Source organism: Schistocerca cancellata, chromosome 5, assembly GCF_023864275.1.
Source record: "Schistocerca cancellata isolate TAMUIC-IGC-003103 chromosome 5, iqSchCanc2.1, whole genome shotgun sequence".
NCBI classification, from domain to species: Eukaryota; Metazoa; Arthropoda; class Insecta; order Orthoptera; family Acrididae; genus Schistocerca; species Schistocerca cancellata.
In genome coordinates this window covers 357,573,405-357,598,509 of record NC_064630.1, presented here as the reverse complement: position 1 = coordinate 357,598,509, position 25,105 = coordinate 357,573,405, and the positions used below count along the sequence as shown (strand labels likewise).

General features: G+C 43.6%; 1 protein-coding gene across 2 annotated transcripts in view; it reads right to left on the bottom strand.

Moving 5' to 3' along the window:
• The window catches only part of LOC126187688 (WD repeat-containing protein 47), a 676,574-nt gene that overhangs the window by 349,381 nt on the left and 302,088 nt on the right, over positions 1–25,105 (bottom strand). For both annotated transcript variants that reach the window (XM_049928928.1, XM_049928929.1), the window contains one exon: positions 705–2,414. In XM_049928928.1, coding sequence (XP_049784885.1) covers positions 705–2,395 — 1,691 coding nt within the window. In that variant the 5' untranslated portion in view covers positions 2,396–2,414. The remainder of the gene's footprint in view (positions 1–704; positions 2,415–25,105) is intronic.

Genomic DNA, 25,105 nt, shown 5'->3' with positions numbered 1-25,105 from the left:
ATGATCTTGTTATGATTGGTATATATATATTTATCTTTTGTTTTCGTTTACTGTGTGTTTTTACTCTCTGATGCAATATGTGCATATATTCCAATTAGACGTAAATGTATATGTACATTGATCTTTATTTACATCATGTATAAAATTATGTACAGTCACCAACTGTAATAACATCAACAAGTTTACTTGAGAATGACTCTACAGCCGGAACAAGCTCGTAAGTAAGAAGCACTACTAGTTAAAACTAAACGCAGCCTGCTTGCAATAATTCATTACAAAATTTCATATTTGACGTATTCTGTGCTGTGAGCCCTGCCCGAAAAGAAAATAATGAGTAATATGGTATACATTTCTGGCGAGTGCGTGAAATACGAGTTTTCGAGATATGGCCATTTTAAGGTTTCAAAACGTGGAAAAATATCACAATTTGGGAAACTAATAATTAGTAACTCAAAAACAAAATGTAAAAAAAAACTGTAATTTTGGATTAAACCTTATTTGACAGGCCGAATAAAGTGAGAAAATATTACAAAATTGCACACCATCGAAATTCCAATTTATTTATTTATAACCGATTGATTTCACACGGAATGAGCCGCCTCCGGAATTCATTTCGAGTTCTACAAAGTAGATTTTAGGTTTCCAAAGCCTTCATAGTACGGAATAGTAAACGTTTTTAACTTGGCTGTAACAAAGACACTGACCTGACTTCGGAGAGGCGGTTGTCGGCTGCCGCGATCTGCCGCACGAGCTCGTCGCGCTCGCGCTCCTTGGCCTGCAGCGTGTCGTTGATGCGCTGCTTCTGGCGCTGGAACTCGCGATAGAGGTCTCCCTCGAAGTTGGCGTTCGGCTGCGGCTCGACGACGGCGACCGGATGGACCGCCGGCAGCTGCGGCGGGGGCTGCGGCTGCGGGGGCCCCACGGAGCAGCGGTCCGACAGCGAGTCGCGGCGGGACGAGCGCGCCGTCGTCGCCGTGGAGGAGGCGGTGGCGGGCGAGTCGCGGCCGCGGTGCTCCGGCGTGGACGCCGCCGACGACAGCGCGCCGCCGGCGGCCTTGCGGTCGGGGCTGCGCGACTGGCCGCGCACCGGTCGCTTCGCCGTGCTCGCCCCCGCCGGGCTCGGCGGCTGGAACTCCGAGTACGAGGTGCTCAGGAAGACGTCGCCGTCGTTCTCGAACAGCCGGTCCACGCTGGTGTTCATCAGCTTGTTGTTCTTGTAGCCCGTGAGGTGAAAGCTGGCGAAGGAGGAGCGCGACATGGCGTGGTGGCCGCTGAGGATGTCGCCGGTGGAGAGGGCCATGACGACGGGGTTGGCGAGGCCGGTGCCCGCGCGGTGCGGCCCCACTCCCGCGCCCTGCTGCTGCTGGTGGTTCTGCTGCTGTTGCTGCTGGAGGCCGTGCGGGAGCCCGTCCAGCGCCGGCAGCAGCGAGCGCGACATGATGTCGGCGGCCGAGCGGGGCCGCGTGAACGGCATCGCCGAATGCGGGAACTGCTTCGGCTTGATGGGCGTCACCAGCATGTGCTCCGTCCAGGACGTCTCCAGCGACGGCCGCTCCAGGCGCACGATGTCCACGTTGAGCGTGCGCTGCTCGAACGGCACCGAGAACGTGTCTGCCGGGATGCTCTGCAGCCACGACAGCAGGCTCAGGTCGGAGTCGCTGTAGCCCACGGATCCGTCCAGCAGGCGCGAGAAGGTCATTTCTTGCTGCTGGGACTCCTTGTTGCCCGTCGCCTTCGCCTGGCAGTAATTGACGCACGACTCGTACAGTATCCCCTTGATGATGAGATGTATCAGGCGGTCGTTCTTCGCGGTCGGCGTCGGCTCCACGATGCCGGCGGCCGTCTTCTTGATGCACGGTAGGAACTGCTCGACTAGTGGGTACACCTCGCGGAAGCACTGCACGCGCGCGTTGCTCGGGTTCCAGTCTTTGTACTGCAGATGGTCGGAGAGCCGCGGCAGCGTCAGCAGCAGGCAGAGGTTGGAGTAGTCCTCCTTCGAGGGCGCGACGCGCTCCAGCTCGTTCAGCACCTTGACCACGTCCTCGACGGCGCTGTCCACGGAGGTGGGCGCCGCCGTCGGCGAAGTCGCCAGCAGCGCCTCCGACTTGATGCACAGCAGCTCGACGTACTTGTGGCGCAGCACGGCGTAGCGGAACCGGCGCGCGTCGAACGTGGGCAGCGCCTCGAGCGGCTGGATGAACTCGAGCACGTCATCCCACTGGCCGTCGAGGATGAGCTGCCGCAGGAAGAGTACGTCGTCCGAGTAGTTTCCGTTGATGACGCCCGTCTCGCGCTCCAGCGACAGCTGGCTGATGTGCAGGTCGCGCGAGTGCAGGAAGTCCAGCGTCAGCCGGACCACGTCCTCCTCGCGCAGCGTCAGGTGCGCAGAAGGCATCACGTACCGGATCCGCAACCTGCCAAACACACCCGCTGTTATACTTAACTGCTCTACAACGACGTACTTAGAGCTAGAGGCAGCCACAAATGACACGGCAGTTTAATACTAACGGGATCCCAACGCTAAATACACAACGACGTATACGCTTGTTTGGTGCAAGAGATTTATGTACGGGAGTAACGTCTTGCATTTAGAAGGCTGTAGCGAATCAAGGAGAGACTAGCCTTTCGTACAACACAAATATATACAACTAGTTGAGAAACTGGCCGTTGCCTGGGACAGAATATATGGTATAGGATAAGGCATGAGTACCATTCTACTTATGAGATGCAAACACACGTATATCTCATTAAGGATATTATGAACGCAGTTATTCTGTTAGCAAGGTGCGCGACAGTGGGTGTGTGTGAACGGCAAAAATCTGCGAAATATTGAGGAATAAATATTCTTAGACAAAGCTAAATAATATATGACTTACGAACTTTACCGTATACGTGAAAATGTTTTTATTCTTTCATTCACGATGCAATATACTCACGAAGAGTACTGCAAAAGAAGAATAATTGACGAAAACACGCTAAATCATGAGAAGGATTGTGAAGAATAGGCGAAAATGTTTATCCAAAATCACTGTAGTGTGCAGTTCTATTATTCATTTGTCACGTACGAGTATTTTTATCTTTTGAGTCTATCTGGATCCTTCTCCTGTGTGTCTGTTGATCGTCGACAAAGTGTGATTGACGAAAACACACACAAACTAAAAGCTGATCTATTAATAACATGTCATTAAGTCTGAATGACGAAATCGCGCAAGCATCCTACTACGTCGGACGAAGGAAACAATAAACGCACTTTCAGATGTACATTGGTAAGTTCGTTTTCATAGACTTTTCCTGAGAATATTTATTGCTCCTCATTTTGCCGATTTTTGCTCGCCACACTCACCCACTGCCACGCAACGTGACCAAATTCCCTTACAAAAAGCGTTAGATCAAGGGCTACCTACCACCGTAACCGCGAGAGGGTGGCAATAGGTGACCATGGAAAAAAGTCTGTCAGTACGTACACAAACCTTTTCTACATAGATATAGATAAAAAGAAAATACATGGCGGGTCAAAATCGATGGATGGATTACAAACGGCTATAATTATTTAATGCATAGTCGTACACATAATGTAAAAGGAAATTCAAAGATTCGGTCGTCGCACCAGTGCAGGGATGCGGGCCCATATGCGGTGATGTGTAATTGAAGAATTTGTCCGCCTTTCGTTTGAACGAAGACCATGGAAACCAACGTAAGGAGCCAGAGGAAGCTTGAAACGCCACAAACAACAGTTTGGTGTGTTCACAAACCAATATCTTCCAAACCGTTGGATCGGTCGCACATAAGATGCCATGTTCTGCTCTTGGCCATCTTAATATACCGACCTGATACCCATGTAGTTCTTTTTATGGAGTTGTGTGAAAGACCATCTGTATGTGCTCCTTCTGCCGAAAACAGCTCCAGAGCTCAAAATGCGCATTTCTAATACGCTCGCGTCGGTAACTCCTCTTGAGAACGTATGCCATCGAATGGATTACCACTTACATGTTGTCCGTGTGACCAAAGAGAGTAATATATACCACCTATACAATACGTGAAAAATATTTCTTTTACGTTCTCTATAATTCTTATCGTTGTATCGCTATCCATTATATAGTTACAGCCATTTAGAATCACCATATTCCTTTTGTATTGCACTGTATCTACAGCTACTACAAAGCAACAGTGACGAACGTAGTACTACGTGAGGCTGAAGCGATAACACTAGAAGCAATTATGGAGAACAAATAGAGCAAGAAGGGAGAAAAATAGTAAGGAAAATTCTGGGCCCTAACTGAGGTGGTGGTGAGGCGCACGCTTAAGATACAGGGAAGAACTGTACCAGACCTCTAGGACAACGCCGGGAGAACTCAGACAGGAAAGGGCAAGATTTGAAGGACATCGTGTTCAGTTCAGGAGGACTATGGATAGAACTACCGAAAGATTATGGAGAACAACAGCCAGTAGAAGAGAGAAACCTGGAGCCAAGTTGTTTGTTAAACTCGGGTGATGTTAGTTGGAGCCGGGAGAGAAGGTGGAAGGAAAGCAAAACTGGAGAAGCAAGTACACATTGACTAGTATTCCAGAGATCAACGGCAGTGAACGATACAGGAAAATGACAAACAATTGTGCAGTGAAGAGAATATAATGAAGATCTCTGAAGCAGAGCGCGAGAGAAGAGCAAGATTTTGGGATGAGAAAAAAAAAAAGACGAGAAGAAAATAGCACTCATGTAAGGGATACAAAGGTCCTATACATACTGTAACGAAAGAAGATGAAGAGGTACCTTATCTTTGGGGTGTAGGGCCAACTGTTGGGAGACCTGGATATATTTACGGAGTCGCGTCACTTTGTAACAGGCGATCTGGCGGGAAGTTAGTTGCAACCACTATCTACTGCAGGGCACTGTATATAGCCTGTGTAACATCAAGGGCATGGTGCTGTGAAGTGTAATATGAACTGACAACAATCAGTCAACAAGAGCAAGTTTACTTTCATACAATGTTAACTGACGGAACCGTAAAATTTCATAAGTGATTCATCGTATTTTAAGACAGGTATCCAAGCTATTTCCGGGTCCACGCTTGTTCTGTATATTCCTGAGAGATTAGTATTGACGGGAATTATAACTGAAACAGGAAAAGTTTGTAATCTGCTGGTAGAAACATTTGTTTCGACTTTCTTTAATTCAGAAATGTTAGATAATACATGTGCAGGTCTTCTCCTTTGCTTTGTATTGCTTCACATTTTAACAGTCTTTTCTTAACTGTAGTTGAAAATTCCCCGGAAATATTCAAGTGAGAACATTCTTGGACAGTGGAGTAGAAGATACGGCAGAAGCAATAGAATATGCCACTTGCTACAGATGCGAAACGATTGGACCTACAAGGAAAAACTGCGTACTTGTCTGATGACAGGGATTTCAAGAAACAGACTAACTGGGGAATCGGCACGTTTGGACAAAGACATGAAGGACCGTCACTTTTGAGATATTTCACAAGCTAAAGAAAGCAGACCATACTTAAGCGCGATGGTATCTAAGTACGTTACTAAGTATGGTCTCAAAAGTATGCTAGCATTGAAGAGGGGAAACCAGGGAGAAGGGAGCAATCCTAAATACTACCGTGAAAAAGACTTCTTTCATGCAGACAAATCTCGTTATCCTTTGAGGCAACTTATGGAAGCATAAAAATGTTTCCGAAGTGTGTAAATGATGTGAAAGTGAAACTTTCTCACATGATGTTTTCAAAAGAATACAAATTTAACGAACCTTTCGGTTTCAAACTCAAGGAAAACCCGATATTTATGCTTTTAATAAAACTATCAAGAGGAATAGCTCCAAAAATTGACGAAGTCAGTATCGCGTTGATTCACCTCTGGCCCTTATGCAAGCAGTTATTCGGCTTGGCATTGATTAATAGAGTTTTTAGGTGTCCTGAGGGATACCGTACCAATTGGTGCACTGGATCGTCAAAACCCCGAGCGCCTTGGAGGGCCCTGTCCAAAATGCTCCAAACGTTCTCAGTTGGGGGGAGACCCGGTGATTTTGCTGGCCAAGACAGAATGTGGAAAACACGAAGACACGCAGTAGAACCTCACGCCATGTGCGGGCGGGAATTATTTTGCTGAAATGTAAACCCAAGATGGGTTGCCATGAAGGGCTTAGAATATCGTCGACGTACCGCTGTGTAGCAACGCCGCCGCAGATGACAACCAAAAGGGTCCTGTTATGAAAAGAAACTGCACCACATACCAGTACTTCTGGTTGGCGGGTCTTATGGCGAGCGATAGTCAGGTTGCTATCCGACAGCTGGACGGGCGCCTCCAGGCACATCTTCGGCGTGGAATCTCAATGACTGGAGTAGAAATGTTTTGAGTGACGAGTCTCGCTTCGAAATGAGACCCGATGGCCAGCGAAGATGTGTCTGGGGACGCCCCTGACAGGAGTGGAACAGCAATCTGACAACCTTAAGAAACGACGTCTTGAATCAACGTATGTTAACATGCTGAAGAATAAAGACATGTCAATTTAGCGGCTTTTATTAGACTTCATCAGGGTGGTGAGAAATTTAAAATTGAACGCGGAGGAAAGCGGTTATTCTCAGCAGCCATGCGCGAAGTTTTCAGATTCCAAAACTGGGGCAACAAAGAAGAAAAATGAGTTAACAGATCGATTCGGAACCACGACCTCTTGCTAATGACACTGCACTGTTTGCCTCTAGGGCATGTAAATTTCAACAGCTAAAGTAAGAAATTAGTAGGAGCAGTTTTCTAGTAGACTGGAAAATACGTTACAATGTACAGCGAACACATAACAAGAAATAGTACAATTTATCAACGACGTCACAGAACCAGATGGCGGATTTTTTGTATTTAGAGTAGTTAATAATGACTGGTTGAACAGAGTAAGAAATAAATGAATAAAAATTCCGTGGAGTATTTTTAATGCACAAATCATAGTTTTCAAAAGTACGCATTACACGTGTGCGAAATGGGTGGGTATTAACAGCCTACAGTTACGGCTGAGAGACAGGGACTTCAAAGGCTAAAAAAAAAAAAACCCTTCGAAAATACAAAAGTTATCACACTGACAGTACTGCGAAAATTTTGAAGTAGTAAGCAGCTTACGTCGCCGTCAGTCAATAGCAGGCAGTAGTCGTCGCCGATTTAACGAAGCCATTACGTTGTGCTCTGGCACTGGGATCCTTCTCCAAATAACGCACGAGACAGCCCTCGAAACTTCGTAGCGAGAACAATATTGCACTGCAGGACGGCGTCTGCAAATTCATCGTCGAATTCAATTCTGCGACGACAGCGTGAATTCAAATTTAGAAGCTGATCGTTATGATTGTGCGTGTTGAGATCTCAACACGATGAGGCACAATAGCTTGTACCACGTAACACGGAAACAAAGATTTGTAGCGACTACAGAATGTCTGTTCACTTACATCAACTTCTTCGCCACACTGCACGACTCCTGACCCCAAGTTTTAATGGTTGGTTGGTTGGTTGGTTGGTTTTGGGGGAAGAGACCAAACAGCGAGGTCATCGGTCTCATCGGATTAGGGAAGGAAGTCGGCCGTGCCCTTTCAGGGTAACCATCCCGGCATTTGCCTGGAGCTATTTAGGGAAATCACGGAAAACCTAAATCAGGATGGCCGAAAGCGGGATTGAACCGTCGTCCTCCCTAAGTTTTAATGGAAATTAAATGTATTAAGGGCGGACTTGAAGATACCGCATTTACGTTTGTGTTCCAGCTGAAAAACAAGAATTACACGCTTGACGCGATTTCTCTTTCGGCTCTAATATGAGTTTTTAGTAATAAAACAAAACGCGAAAATATTCGTTCGGAACGACTGGCAGACTTCACACTAGTGATAAACGCAGCCTCAGTCAATAATGATCATCACATCGCTTACTATGGCTGTTCACGTACTGAGCTAAATCGCTGATTTTATATGTACTAGTTGGTAAAACTGCTGACTGTATTAGGGCGGAGCACAAAGTCACATTGGACAGTGATCGGGAAGTGAATTGGTCTTGTTACTTCAATCAGTTCGTGGAAACCACAAATAACCTATTTTCAAGCCATGTAGATACTGACGATGTTGATGTATTGCGTCTAATAATCGTTGGCAGCACAACATTATAGAGCGAACTAATATTTAACATTCGTTCATTTAAATTCCACTTTACCGAAGCATTACGTTACCAGCGTGGTATACTTCTCCAAATGACTAGTTCGTAAAGCTCAAGACGCGGTGCATCGCTTTTGCGACAGGGAAGTAGGGTACACCCAACCCTTCTAGGCAAATATCAGGCTACTTCCTCATCTCTGTCGCGTCAGCAACACACTAGACTGACAAAATATGGACTCAGGTGGAACGAAGTTTAAGTAGTTCACTGACAGGCTGAACAAGGCTCCCACTCATTGAATCACACGTGTGCAACGACTGGGAGGTAATCTGGCTTTAAATTAAAATACATGCAAATCTTTCACCAACTGTCCCATTTACATGCATGAGAATGCAAGAAAAGGAGAAATAGGAGGAGGATAATGATGCTTAAAGCCCAACTAATTGTGTCCTAATAGCCACAACGCCAAGGCGCTTCGATAGACCACAGTTACCTCCAAACAGACTGTGTCGCGGAAATAACGTATTATAGAGGCCTGCTTAGGAGTAAAACACGTCGCATAACGATACTACAGGTGTTGGTGGCAGCTAAGCTAAGGTTTCGCACGAAATGCTGGGATGCCATAAACACATTTATTAGATCGGTGAGTTATTGCTTCTAACAGGAATCATACGCCTGTCCTAAATTGAACAGTTTACCCAAGTAACAAGGTATAGTAACTTCGTGGCAAAGACCACTTTATAAATCACTAACTATGAATAAATTGAAGGAAATTATAATCATTCTTATGTTCATATTGATCGCAGGCCTTATAAAACACCACTGTCTTTCAGTGTTACTACCCTCCTGTGAAAATTGAGGCACAGAAACAATGATTTCCCCCCCCCCCCCCCACCCCAGACCACGTGAGATGTAAAGAGTTGTACAAACAATTCAAGCAGAAATTGCATGCGACTGCCGTGGGATGCAATAGAATCCCTTTTTAAATCAAGAAACAGACACCAATCCATAAGTAGTGCATGGAAATTTAATCTGGCTGCGAAAGCCTACGAACTTACATTGCTGATGTTTAAAAACTTCGCTCACTTCCGACAAACACTAAATTCTTTAATCACAATGGGTATGTCTATGTACACCCTACAACTATGACAACAGCCGATTTTCATACCTGTGCAGTAATTTGTGTTGAGTGTATAAAGTAACAATTACAAAGTTTTACAAAACAGGAGACATGCTACCACTGAACTCTATGCCTGACAGAGCAACTGTCTCGACATTCTTGCTTGAAGTACTCAACCAATAAGTCTTCGTCCTAATTTGGACATTTTCGGAAAATACTTCGTAGTATGTAATAAATTTATTACAAAAATCCGCGAGAAAAATAGCAACACACAGGCAGCATATTTGGTACATTTCCAAATTAATATGTAAATGATGATATAGATGAAAGACATTTTGGCACCAAATTTCTGGTAAATCCCTGTACCGTATCCAAATGGCCAAGTAATGTTTCCTCACATCATACCGCTTCCTTACCTCTCCGCTGAAGACAGTAACAGTCTGGTAACTAGGTATAGTTTGTCAACGGCTACTAGACGGTGGTAAACCGATGCAGTACCTACAAATACACTTCACCCTATTATCGACCAGTTTAACAAAGTTATGAGTCTCATACGATCGGCAGTCAAGGTTTTAATTCTCATTTCCAAAAAAATTACGTTACGTAATTACAGAATTGACACCAGTCCTTAGCAATTGTGATCTCAATTAGACCACCATAAATCGAGAAACACCGTCTAAATCACAATTTATTTTTATTCAAGATTACACTTTGTAATATTACACCTTTGTAAATTTTAATTTTTATTTGACCGCCTCTTTTCCCTTTTCCAACCTGGATCTGAAAATGGTTGGCAGCGCAATCGAAACCGGTAGTTGTGAATAAAAAGATATTTTGATCCAGGCGGTGTTTATTTTCTTCTTCTTCTTCTTCTTCTTCTTCTTCTTCTTCCGTATAAGCCTACTAAGGACCACGGCACTCAACTGTTGTGTTTGGAGAGGGTGTTGATGTTCGGCCAGTAGTTTCGCGTCCTCTCGCTGTGTTGTTCCTTCCTCTCCTCTACTGGTGGTCTGTCCTAGATCCCAATCTGCTTTCGCATTTCCCTCAGAAATTTATGGCCTTTCCAATCACTTTCGGCACCTTTAATTTCCTGCGGATCTTTTATCACTTCCCTCCACCATGGTGATTTGGTCTCCCTCTTTTGCTTTTATTCTAGAAACTGACAGGTCAACTTTCTGGGATGGAGCCTGTAGACATGTCCATATGACGCTAGACGCCTCTTCCCAGTCACGTCGATATCTTTTTTTCCACAATTTATAGGGCACCTGGTTTGGTTGTATTTTATGTTCTTTAGCTTTCTTGACTAGTCTCATTATCTTCCTCATAATCACACGTCGTTCGTTTGTAGGTAAATGTCTGCAGTCCGGGTACACATCGAAATTCCCGCACCACATTTCCCCAGCGCGCCACTTTCACCAAAACAAAATGGCGCTGGCCATTGTTAAAATGCAGTACTGTGCAGTAGTTCGGTTTCTGCATTTGCAGGGGAACGGTGCTGCAACGATCCATGCTGAGTTGGTTGAAGTGTGTGCTAACAATGCACTATCATATGAAGCAGTGGTTAGGAGATGCTGACGCTTAAAATATATTCACAAACAAGTGTGGACGAAGAAGAACGAAGCGACAGAACAACTTTCTGTTTAAGAACCGAAAACGTCGAGAGACGTGAAGGCCATGGTGCTCGGACACAGGCGTTATCACAGTCGAGGCAATGGTGGAAAAAGTGAAATTCAGCCATTGGTCAGTTTTCAACGTCCGTTTCCTTAGCTACGTTGTCATCGTGTTTCGCCGCTATTAAACCCGGGTTTAACTCCTGGTTCTGCCAGGGATCTTCCACTGGTGGGAAAAATTGAAGTGGTTGCATTCAGTCTCGTGATGCTATTTAGAAGATATTTGAGTTAGAAGTAGCGGCTTCTAACTAGGAGAACACAGCAAGTGCTATAACTCGATTTCCCAGAAACTTCGATCGGTGGAAGAGTGGTCAAAATAAGCGAAACGTGCCTCGGCTGATCCGTAGGTATTTGACCGTTCCTGAGACAATGACAAAGTTTTTGGGGCACTGCATGTGCATTTTACCGAATAAACAGTTCGACCGCAGCGATGGCGCAGTGGCTAGCGTCGCTGCTTCACGCTTTTGCGACCCTTGTCCGAAACCAGATTGTTACTTTTATTTTTCATTTATCTACCCATTAGCTTAAAAGTGTTTTCGGTGCAATACATGCTGTGTCTCTTGATGCATAAACATTCAGATAAGTGATCCGTTATGCATGGTTTGCCGCGAAGTTATTGCCAACGCGTGAAATCTTCAGCACTGTTAACGAAATGTTACACGTAACTGGCGACACGTAAACTCGGTGTGCACCCTGGCGCATAAAATGCCGACCCACATGAGGGGTGGGAGTGGGGGAGAGGCAATCTGTAGTACAAGGCCCCTGCGCCGCGCGACGCCGCGCCTGGTAGCCCAACACGTCCGCTGGATGGCTGCTCGCAAAAACAAACACAGCCATCAAGTGTCATGCGGCGTGCAATCCAAATGCACACCGCAGCGCATCTGCCCTAACTGAATGCTGCATCCATATCGCTCACTAACACACAAGTTGATTTTCAACACTGGGAAGAAACTGCTTGGAAACGCTCAGTGACAAGGGGAAGCAGAGAATTCCGATCACGGATTTGCTTCAAACTTTGTACACTTTTACGCGATTTCGATAATATCGCAAGATAAGTTTCACGCGTTAATGATGTATCGCTACGTTGCAGCCCTGAGCACCAGATGGCTGCGGTCATGTGGCATGTGGTTAGCGTTCAAGCTCCGAAATCAGTCGATCGCTGGATCGAGCCCAGCCCATGTTTTTTTTTTTTTAATTTTTTTCAGCACTAGTCACATTTCACACATATGACATTTGAAAGGTAATATGATGAAAGGACACGTGTATTTGCACGAAGTTTTACTGGATTTCCAATGTTATTTCGCTGATTACTAATTTTTACCATCACAAAAAGTATTATGCGACTTTTATTTCTATAGATAAGTTAAAACGTTATCAAGCGTCATCAAACTTGTTCGTCTTTGACTCACAACGAAAGAGAATTGCTTCTTGTGATGATACTATTAAATCTCATTAAATCTCATTCAATCGTACATCGCCAATTTTCAGCACGGGTACTTACGAAAACGTTGCGTTTAGGCCTGGTTTGCACCCAAATTGTCGCAAGAAGGAGAGATTTTTCAAAAGTCAACGGGCTTTGTTTTTTCCTCTCAGAAACTCTGAAGATTTCTTGTGCATGCAGGACGACTGCTTTCATTCGATGCACTGGATGCAAACTTCATTTATGTTTTCCGTATGAGAAAATATCATTCTGCAACTTGTGATGTCGAAAGGACATCATCAGACGGTTAAACGTACATTACCCTCATATTCTGTCCTACTGCAACTCACTGTCTAATTGAATAAAGTTAATTACACCTTCATTTACCGATGTTTCATCTGGGCTTTCAAAGCTTGTCCCCCGTCCTTGAAACATGTCTGCAGATCGAAGCGTCCAGGTGCAAAGCAGTTCTCGGTATCTTATCCGATCGTAGATGTAAGGGATATCGGGAATCACAACAGGTATGTATTTTCAGGAAAACTTTAAGCGTTTGGTCGTTTACCTGTCGAGATTTTTAAATATAATATCTGTTTTGATGATAAAAATTAGCAGAACAGCCAAATAACAATGGAAATTCAGTGAAATTTCAAGCAAATTTACGTGTCGTTTAATCATATTATCTCTCAAAAGTAATATGTATTAAATATTACTAGTACTGAAAAAACTAAATAAAAGAACACTAGCGGGGTCCGATCCAGCGATCCACCAATTACGGAGATTGAACGTTAACCACATGATCGCGCAATGCATCAGTACAACACTCACGCGTAAAACTTCTCTTGCGACTTAATCGAAATCGCCTAACTAGTACGTCTTATTAACTGCACATAACGTTGTCCGAATGGTGTAGTTAAAGTGTACAAAATCTGAAGTAAATTCATGATCAGAATGTCCTCTTGTGGGAAGGGAAACATTTAATAACATATTAAGAAAAATGCTTTCGAGCCTGTTGATATCTATACATTCCTTCGAATTCCGAAGTCATCATGGATAAACCACTCCCTGGCACAATCTGTGAGCAAGAGGGAGACTCTTCCACAAGTGCTACTCTCGCAAGTTACGTATGAGTCTGAGTGACTGAGGGGGGTGGGGGGGTGGGGTGGGGGGTGGTTGCGGGACTAAACGGCGAGATCGTCAGTACCGCGATTCCAAAATGTTATGTAAGCACAACGTCGGTCAATTTTGGAGGTAGAATATCAGCGATTGGCGAAAGTAAAACTGTGAGGACAGGTCGTGAGTCGTGATCGGGTAGAGCACTTGCCCGCGAAAGGCGTAGGTCCCGGGGATCGAGTCTCGGTCCGGTACACAGTTTTAACCTGCCACGAAGTTTCATATCAGCGCACACGCCACTTCGGAGTGAAAATTCTTTCGATATAAACGTTATCTACGATTTCTTCACAAATCAGACTGTAGTTATAAGAGCTGAAGGACATGAAAGGGAAGCAGTAGTTGAGAAGGGAGTGAGACTGGGATGTAGCCTACCCGCCCATTTCAGTCTGTACACAGAGCAAGTACTACAGGAAACCAAACAAAAAATTTGGAAAAGGAATCAAAGTTCACGGAGAAAAAATAAAAACGTTTATGTTCGTAGAGGGCATTGTCGCTCTGTCAAAGATGGCAAAGGGCTTGGAAGACCAGTTGAATTGAATGGAATGGACGAAGTCTTGAAAGATGGTTATCAGATAAACAACAAAGGTAGAACAAAGATAAAGGAGTGTAGTTGAATTAAGTTAGGTGATGGTGAGGAAATCAGATTAAAAAATCCGTCTTCAAAGTAGTAGACGACTTTTCCTACTTGAACAGCAAAGCAACTGGCAATTGTAGAAAGTGAGAGGATATATAAAACGCTGACTGGCAATAGCAAGAAAAGCTCGACATAATCCTTCAATACATTCATAGGAGTAGGCTACCGGGAAAGTATTCTCGCTGAAGGAACCCGAACCGTAACCCACTTGCACCATCTTCCACGCTAAGGAGGAGTGCTGCAAGGTCACTAGTTTACAATAGAGTACAATGACGAAAGAAATCTATTATTCCGGAAAAAGATAGTAAGTGGCTATGTGCAAACAAATCTCTCCAAACGTTGAAGGCACTTCAGTTACAGCATAATAAAGAATGTAAGGAACTAACACGAAGTTAGAATTAACACTGCACAGGCAACTAAGTAGGTCAAGTTCCCGATATGTATAATTGTCATTGGATCTTAAATGAGCAGTAAATTAACCAAGGTTGGAACTACTCATTTATCATTAGCCTTTGGCAATACTGTGTAATATCTCAGTGTCTTAAACTTGTTTGCCAAATAAGTAATGAAGAAACTGAAAAAAGGTTTTAGAAAAGTGCTTAAAATTTGAGGGAAATGGATACGAATGGCAGTGACGATTGAAGATAATCTTTGACCGAAGATAAGGAATACGCAGGAGAAATGTAAAATGTAATAAAGAGAACTCACTCAGCTTAAGATAAATAAAGCTACGACAAAAGTGGTGTGAAGTTGAATGGAGAACAAATGATTTCTGAATACCAGAATTGGAGAAGTCACTTTAGCAGACACGAAATACTGTCGTATCTGAGAAACAAGATCGACAGGACGCTTTGCGCGTGTCAATCATAGCATTGTGTCGAGAAGAAACGTGAAGCACTAGAGGCGTTCAATAAGTAATGCAACACTTTTTTCTCGCCAGGTTTCTGTTGAAAAAAAAAAGGGGGAATTTGTAGTGGGACACCGTGGAATATTCCCGCTTCAGCCCTTATCGTTCAAGAATTCCGACCGTTGGCGGCGCTATGCGTAGCCTTCAAAATGGCGTCTGTAACGGTGGTGCGTTCCAAGCAGAGAAATGCCATTCAGTTTCTACTGACGAGAAACCAGAGCACCTCAGATATTCATAGGCGTTTGCAGAATGTTTGCGGCGACATGGCAGTCAACAAAAGCACATAAGACCACAAAGAGCAACAAAGGACCATCGTCTACCATCATTGCGCCAAAGCAGCGCAAACCTATCCGATCTTCCGCGTTCCGGCCGACACCCTCATTCGAGGTGAGCGACGGTTCACAATGAGACACCTCGCTGCTCAGCTGGACGTCTCTGTTGGTAGTGCTGACACACTCGTCCGCTAGAAGGTGTTTGCCCGATGGGTTCCTCGTCGCCTAATGGAAAAAAAAACATTAAGAGCAAAAAAGGATCATCTGCGCGGAATTTCTTGCGCATTATGAGGCTGATCGTGACAATTTTTTGTTCAACATCGGCACAGGCGATGAAACATGGATTTATCACTTCGAACCGGAAACAATTGCACCCTCACCCGCTAAGTCATGGCGACGGTCTTCTTGGGCTCTGAAGTGATTATTCTGTTTCATGTCCTCCCCCATGGTGCAACGATCAATTATGAAGTGTATTGTGCTCCACCCAAGAAATTGAAGAAACTACTTCAGCGTATTCGTCGTCACAAAAACGCAAACGAACTGCTACTACTCCGTAACAACACAAGGCCTCGCACAAGTCTGTGGACCTGAGAGAAGCTCAGAAAATGTCGTCTAACTATCCTTTCTAATCCTCCTTCCCACTTCCATCTGATGGCCCAATGGAGGATGCTCTCCACGAGAAGCAGTAAGTAGATGATGGGGAGGTTATTTATGCAGCATAACGTTGGCTCTGACTTTGACCAGGAGATTGGTAGAATGAGGGCATAGAGACCCTACCAGAAAGGTGGCGTAAAGTCGTCGCACTGAACGGAGATTATGTTGAGAAACAGGAATCTGTAACCATAAGAGTGGGAAATAATGTGATGTATTGGAATCCTCAGTGAAACCAACGTGCTTTCAGAAAAAAATGTATTGCATAATTTATTGAACGCCCCACTTATTTCTGAGACACCATCCATTCTGTTCAGTTGCTCTTGCAAGACTTTTCCCGCCTATGACAAAATTACAATGCCATCAGGAAGTATCAACTTTTTACTTTTTCTCTCTGAACTTAAAAGTTCTCAATGTATAGATTGAATAACAAAGAGGGTATGCTACAACCGTGTGTCACTTTCTTCTCAACCACTGCGGGAATACAGGCCCTCCCAGTAAGGTGGCGTCAGGTCTCCACAATGAGTGTATTGGAATTCTGAATAAAACCAAGCTGCTTTCAGAAAAAAAATCTATTGCATTACTTATTGAACATTCCTATTTGAAATGTGAAACTGTAAGACATACAAAATAAAAGGTGCGAGAAAAAAAGTGAAAAACTTGCCACGAGAAGAGAGAGCTCAGTGGACCATCTGCTTGTACGAAGATTTTACAAGGTACTATAAGAAATCATTACAGACAAATATAGGGATAGAAAGACCAGCAACTAATTCACAACAGATAATCTAGCCGTGCAGTGCAGTGCAGTAGGTATGGAAATATTAGTTCAAAATAAGAAGATTCTGAGGACAGCATAAATCCGATGAAAAATTCATCACTTGGCAGCAGACAATGGAGTGGCATCGCAAAAACGTTGTCTGGGCGAGAAGTGTTTTCACTATCCACAAGGATGTTATTAACTATGTCAGGCACTTCACACAGAGAACGTCGCAGGGTGCCCCAAAGATCTACAACTTCAAGAAAAATCGCTACTCGGCTTTTGGCAGTATCACTATGTAGTTTTTTTCTAAACAAGTTCTTTATTTCGACTGCCATAATACATATTTTTACACAAAAGATCAGCCTTAAATCATCTTGCAAAAGACTATGACTCATTCGCTTTACGATGATTCCGAGTCCTAACCACCAAAGACATACTCAACGAAAAATACGAAGTACCAATGTCTCTGTTGAACAGCTCATTAATTTGAAATGTGCGATAAGCAATCACATCACTATTATAATAACTCTCCAGACCCAGTTTATCTTTAAGATCACCACAGCATACTTCAGCTGCGGTAATCCAACCATTACCGTCTTTAGCCACATCATTCTTAGTAACTTAAGCTCAGTACGTATACCACGAACACAGATGGGCCTTGAAAAACAAGTTGGGAAGCCACATTGATTGCTGTAGTCAATGAAATATTATCAGCAGCTTCGTGAACTGTCAGGTGCGAGCGCCGACTCTCCTAAAATGGTTTTATTATCAGTTGCATCCGTCTGCAGAGTCAACAACTGTGATTGATTATACACATCCATTTATTTGCAAATTTCCACATAAGCTGAACGTTATCGAAATGTTTTGTCGTGACATTCAGAATAAACAACGAGTTTATTGAATGATATGAAATGAAATCGTCATAACTTATGAACGGTTTGTGTTAGGACGTTCAAACTGCAAGGTTCGCCGCGGGGCATGATGTGAATTAGTATGCGCGGAGCCCATTTTTATTTGGATGGGTTCGTCAGTAAGCAAAATTGGCGCATTTTGGGGACCGAGAATCCTCATTTCGCGATCGAGAAGTCTCTTCATCCTCAACGGGTGACTGTTTGGTGTGCTACGTCCAGTCAGAGAATAACTGGTGCGATATTCCTTGATGGCACGGTGACTACCCAACGGCACGTATAGGAAGATGATTTCATCCCCATAATCCAAAATGACCCTGATGTCGACAAGATGTGGTTCATGCAATACGGAACTCGACCCCATCGAAGCAGGAGTGTGTTTGATGTCCTGGAGGAGTACTTTGTGGACCACATTCTGGCTCTGTGGTACCAAGAGGCCACTGGCATGGGCCTCGATTGGCCGCCATATTCTCTGGATCTGAACACATGCGACTCCTTTTTGCGGGGCTATATTAAAGACATGGTGTACAGCAATAACCCTAAAACAATTGCTGAGCTGAAAACAGCCATTTAGGACGTCATCGACAGCATCGATGTTCCGACATTTCGCTATTCCTCAGCGCCACATCTTCGCCAATGATGGCAGGCATGTCGAATATGTCATAATCTAAATCCAAATATCTTTAGTAAAGTTTACTTGTTGAATAAAGTGGGTGCGCTCCGTAGTCTACAACTAATTTACGTTTTTTTCATATAGTTCAATAATTGTTATCCTGTAGGTGAGTATTTTGAAAAGGAGCATAACGTGTCCTAGTTAAGAAGTTCTCCTACTTAACTCATGAGCTTGTCTAGCAATGCACGAGGGGTTCGTATTTACTACGGAGGAAATCGCGTTCGTATATACCCTCATATCTACGGTTTCTGTGGTGTTTTATGTACTGCGCTGTAAAAGATCAGTATACGACGTATGAGTCAGAATTACTTGTAACCACATTTTGTAAGTCATAGCGCACATCGTAATAACCAGAGATATTGTTCTGTAGCTAAGGGCAGAATCCTCCAGCTGACTACCACTAAAACGAAATAGTCTTATACGAATAAGATTTTCTGCTGCTGGCTGCGAGCATTCGGATCTTTGAAAAGCGGCTTTAACGGCGAGATTGATTTTGGAGAACTGCGAAGGATCTACAAAAGCCTCAGCAGAAATCCCTATGGACATTCTCCAAATCCGAATGTGTTTTATATGGTAACGATCTTGATGCATTTATAAGACCGATCACTTTCCAGATGTTTCCGCAGGAGCTGTAAAAATATCAGAGAAACCTGAGGAACAGTTCGATAGAGATCTTTGAGAAAACTCTTTAAGAACTGAATGCGCTACGGAGCCACAGAAGGATTCACGCTTTATACTCGCTACGGCGTCTTTTCCACGCAGTTCCTCTCCCTACCTAATATCCGCCTGGCGGTCATGAATAAGACAGAGTTTGGAGAAGCGATGGAAAGCCAGCGGGCTGAAGAATCACCACGAGTGGATGTGGCAGCCGTGATGGATGGGCCAGACGTTCTATTGGGTTACTGGAGAAAAAGTGCCGGGTCGTGGGTGCGGTTCCACCTCGACGGCGGGAGATTGCGTAGCACCGGCCAGGGAGATGGGAGGAGTACGAGAGTGGGGTGGCAGGGTGAGCAGTTTGGGGAGAACTGAGGGAATCAATTGCGAAAAGGGTTTGCACCGAAACTGTAACGCTGAAGAGCACTACACGTAACATGCTCCCACAATAAAAATGAGGTACGTAGCGTAAAACAAGGCGCCAAATATATATATATATATATATATATATATATATATATATATATATATATATATTTCAGACATTTCAGCCAACCGGTTCAAATCTTACTCACGTAAATCAAAAAGGTGGTTGTGTTTCTACAAAGGATACAAATTAATCATGGTGTGCATCGCATCTCTGTGCAAGTTAACTCTGCCCATTTCCTTAACAAGAAAATTACTATAGACTTATGTTCTGTCGGTCATAATGACTCTGCTGGTACTTAAGGGAATATACTCAAATTATTAAAAGTTATTCTAAATGGTTCAAATGGCTCTAAGCACCATGGGACTTAACATCTGAGGTCATCAGTCCCCTAGAACGTAGAACTACTTAAACCTAATTAACCTAAGGACATCACACACACATCCATGCCCGAGGCAGGATTAGAACCTGCGACCGTAGTGGTCGCGGGGTTCCGGACTGAAGCGCCTAGAACCGCTCGGCCACACCGGCCGACTAAAGTTATTCTAGATTTCAATCTGGTCATCTAAAGTTACGTTGTGCCATAATTATGTAGTTTCAAATGTACTACCATCAACTTTTCCCACAGAACTCTTACAAGCACTAACTTATCATTTGCTCTTCATTCAGACGTTTGACATCTAAGCATAACGCACGTGAGATGCAACAGAATCTTTTTGTGACACTACGGAAAGAAAGCTGGCTCTTGCTGATTCTGGATCCTATGGACTGTTGACCCACCACTCGATTTATACACATCAGCGCTAACAACGGACCAATGTACGCTTCAAGCGTTGTTTTGAACTAGTTCTTACCAGCTGTCACCATAAATTTTGTGACCTCAATATTAGTCATTTCCAACACAATACACTACATACCATCGTTCGTAACAGCTTGAGAATTTTATATCACTTAGTCTGGATATAACGTATCTCACCAAGAGTCAGTTTTATAATATTCCAACTAAACGCTGTTCCACTTTGTGGAAAAATGTTCTATGTACGAGGTGATAAACTTCTCTTTTGACTGAACTGCCTGTACCGCTTGCACTTTGACAGGTAAGATACAAACGTCTGAAGCGCCTTCTGGTTCCGATGTAGGATGCTGTCGTTCATGGTGTCTTTTTCTTCTTCTTCACAAACATTCTCCTCACTGTCAGATGCATTTTGTAATGAAGCCGACTGCTCGTCAGAAAGAAATCATTTCGTCATAGTAGCCACACAGAAATTACTACGTTAGGTACATGAACTGCGTTCGGATCAAACAGCTGAGGAAACATTACTGGTGGTGATAGTGCTTCGATAATTTTTTGATCGTAATAAACTAAATGAATTATTGTGTAACTTCACACATTTCAACAAGAAGCAAGCGAAGACCTGCACTGTTATAAAAACCATTATGTACGTCTCTCAGACATACAGAAATCAAATTTTACTGCCGATATTTGTACATGTTGTAAACTTTTAAACACCTGGGTCATACCGATCCAAGCATGTAGTGTAAACAAACTAAGCTACTGTGCCAGAACAGGTACAATATAAGTTTTCGTTTCATTTTAGTCTTAAGATATGTAGAAGTACCTGAAAACAAGTAAGTTTCGAGCACTAGCGTTTAAAAACGTTACGGAAGAACAAACCCGTTTCCGAGTCAGCATGGTTAAAGGAATGGCATTGCCAATCCTCGTCTTCACGTTCTGAGGTACTTCTTACCAATATAATCAACATTAATAACGAAAAAGCATGACATATATTAAAACTGAGTTTAACTCCTGTGATACTCCATACATGCAAGATGCACAATAAAAATAGGAATTTAAAACTTTGTTCAATAAATTGCCAGAACTTCTCACACAACATTTTTTTCATCTTCGTTAAAATTTTGTGCATGAAGGTCGGCGTTGCCACTAACACGTTCCCTAAAGCTACAGTTTCCTATGGAACGCACCTTGCACTCAGGCTGCCAGATTCCGATGTTCCTCGCATTAGTAAATATCAGTAGTTTTGCTTCCATGGCTATGGCATCGATACTGATACCAAGTAGTCGATAAACTTAAAGTATGTGAAGAAATATCGGAGAATCGGTCTCTGAAGTTTCGATTAGTGTTGCAGAAAATAGTAACTACTTATAGAAACCGAACTGCATGCAGAAACGGCGAGGTCACCGGCCCATCGGATTAGAGAAGGAAGTCGGCCCTGCCATTTCAAAGGAACCATCCCCGCATTTGCCTGAAGCGACTTTGGGAAATCACGGATAAACCTAAATCAGGATGGCCGGACGTGGGTTTGAACCGTCGTCCTCCCGAATTCGGGTCCAGCGTGCTAACCACTGCGCCACCTCGCTCGCTAAGTACGTAGCTAGTACCTTGGAAAAAAACATTAGAGTACCAACTGTAAGACAGAGTTAATTCGTGCGAACACAGGGTAATTCTCATACCGTTTCCTGTATTCAAAACTAGCGCTTTTATCTTTTGAAAATACACGTTAGTAATGGGACGCGAGGGTAGCAAAATATGACAAGGCCTGCATTTTGTTTGCTCTTGGAAAATTTGTCCTTTACTCATTACGTTTGTAGTTGCTTTATACTCAAACTGGTGCAGGAAAATATGGAATAATTTTCCATAGTTGGTCATGTATTCTGAATAAGTCCTTTTGTGTTTAAAAGAAGCTTAAAAATGTATAAGCCATGCTGTTGATACATATACTTTTGTTTCGACATTGTTCAGGTGCTGCGGAAATGTGAAAACTGAGGAATTTGAAGGACGAATTTCCATAACAATTAGGCTACCCTATTCAGCAGATTTGGCACCTCATTGACTCCCCCTATTCCTACATATACGAACAATCGTCGCAGATACACAATTTCAGCCCAGAGATTATGTTATACCAACAAAAGCTGAGTTTTAGTAGATCTTCGAGATATTAGTTTGGGAAGTAACTAACTGGAAACTACCTGGAAAAAAATGTTTTGTAAAATCTACAATCTTAAACAAAACAGTAAGGCGAAAAAACCGTAATTTTGCCTCGAAAATAGTTCCCATTATGAAACCTGGAAATACGTTTGTGCAACAGCATGTTACTGTTATTTTCATCAAATCTTTAGAAAATGCGAGCAATTCTGTACCCAGCACATCTGAAATTAGTTTCCCGCTACTGTATCGGGTGGTACTTTTTTTCAGTATAGGTGGTCACAAGTTTTAATTAATTACCTGCACCAAAAGTATTTCGAATTTGAAGTTACACATTCTGCAAAAAAAAAAAAAAATGGCAAGTGATATTCGCAGGTTATACTACGCTACATGAGCAAAAATGTGGGAACAGTCTCATTGCCCCAAAGCTTGGAGGTGGATAAACCGATTCGCAGCAATGAATTCCAGTCTCCATCACCGGAACACAATTGAGCAAAGAGCCTTCTAAGCGCCTCCGCACGTTCACAGCCCACTTTAAAGCCCACACGCAACGGGCGAGCCTTGGAACTGTGCACTAATATGGATAGCCGCGTTGCTAGCGCTCTAGATAAATTGGCGCACGTGCTGTGTCAACATAGCTGTATATCAGCCGCGCAAGTCACCGCTGACGATGGCCGCCTTTACCAGAAAGCAAAATAACGGCACGCAGACCTAACAAGCAACTTGTAAACTGCAGTTTGATGACGCGAGCACGATGACTCACATTTCATAGGTTATGCGAGCTGCCGGATACACAAAGTACGCAGTCAGAAGCTATACTGGTACACCAGAGTTTGTGGTCTTATAATGTGAATGTAATTACTGGGGACAGTGCGGCATGCGTGGATACGAAGACAGCAGAAAGAATGCCGACAGCAGACGACGACATGTTTTACGATAATACATGCTCGGTGTTGTGTTTACGATATTCTTGGTTAACATTTACGTTCCACTGAACGATGCCAGAAAAGTATAAATACGTGTCGTAATGTTGTATTATACATTTTAAACGAATTATGGTATTGAAAATGCCATGTTTGTAATTTATTTCATGTTCTACGATAGCGTACAGGCCAAGGTGTTACTGTGCTGTTCAGACGAGGCGGCAATGAGTATACCGGGCACTATTGGAACCCAGCCGACGGTCAGCGCGCGGTAAGCGACCTGGGAGATATTGTCGAGACCTATTTTTGATTGTCAAAATGACTGAAATGCTGAATTTGTACTCACTATTGCATCTGAAGTCAAACTGTACACGTCAAAAGTTGTGGTCCATGACATGTGTGTTTATTGATAATTCGTGATATGTAAGAATTGTTCTGTATTACTGAAATGGCTCAGTTGAGATTTATATATAATGTAATATACATTACGTTAAGGGCTACTATATGAAGAAAGGTTTGTTAAGACACTTTAAGGAAATTTCTTAGAGCTCAGATGAAGTTATGGAAGTTTCAACTGAAGACTAATAACGGCAACAGCTATTCAAAGATCAAGAGGGTTTCACACGATGAAGTAGGATGGAAAGCTGCATCAACCTAGTCTTTGGGCTACAACAACAACAAACAACAACATTATGAATGAGAGCTTAATGAGCTGCGACATTCATAAAGCGTTAATTGAAGTTCAGCACGTAACTGTGTGTAATTGGAAGCGACAGTAATACCTCTGATTGTTAAAGTGAAGGAACTTTAGATACGAGGTGCATTCAAGTTCTAAGGCTTCCGATTTTTTTTCTCCGGACTGGAAAGAGATAGAAACATGCGCATTGTTTTAAAATGAGGCCGCGTCCATTGTCAATACGTCCCAGAGATGGCAGCACCGTAAGGCAGATGGAATTTTACCGCCAGCGGCGAGAATGAGAACTGTTTTAAATACTTAAAATGGCGACGTCTTCCTTACTTGAACAGCATGCAATCATTCGTTTTATGAATTTGCGTGGTGTGAAACCAATTGAAATTATCGACAGTTGAAGGAGACATGTGGTGATGGAGTTATGGATGTGTCGAAAGTGCGTTCGTGGGTGCGACAGTTTAACGAAGGCAGAACATCGTGTGACAACAAACCGAAACAACCTCGGGCTCGCACAAGCCGGTCTGGCGACATTATCGAGAAAGTGGAGAGAATTGTTCTGGGGGATCGCCGAATGACTGTTGAACAGATCGCCTCCACAGTTGGCATTTCTGTGGGTTCTGTGCACACAATCCTGCATGACGACCTGAAAATGCGAAAAGTGTCATCCAGGTGGGTGCCACGAATACTGAAGCACGACCATATGGCTGCCCATGTGGCGTGTTGCCAAGCAATGTTGACGCGCAACGACAGCATGAATGGGACTTTCTTTTCGTCGGTTGTGACAATGGATGAGACGTGGATGCCATTTTTCAATCCAGAAACAAAGCGCCAGTCAGCTCAATGGAAGCACACAGATTCACCGCCACCAAAAAAATTTCGGGTAACCGCCAGTGCTGAAAAAATGATGATGTCCATGTTCTGGGACAGCGAGGGCGTAATCCTTACCCACTGCGTTCCAGAGGGCACTACGGTAACAGGTGCATCCTACGAAAATGTTTTGAAGAACAAATTCCTTCCTGCACTGCAACAAAAACGTCCGGGATGCGCTGTGCGTGTGCTGTTTCACCAAGACAACGCACCCGCACATCGAGCTAACGTTACGCAACAGTTTCTTCGTGATAACTTTGAAGTGATTCCTCATGCTCCCTACTCACCTGACCTGG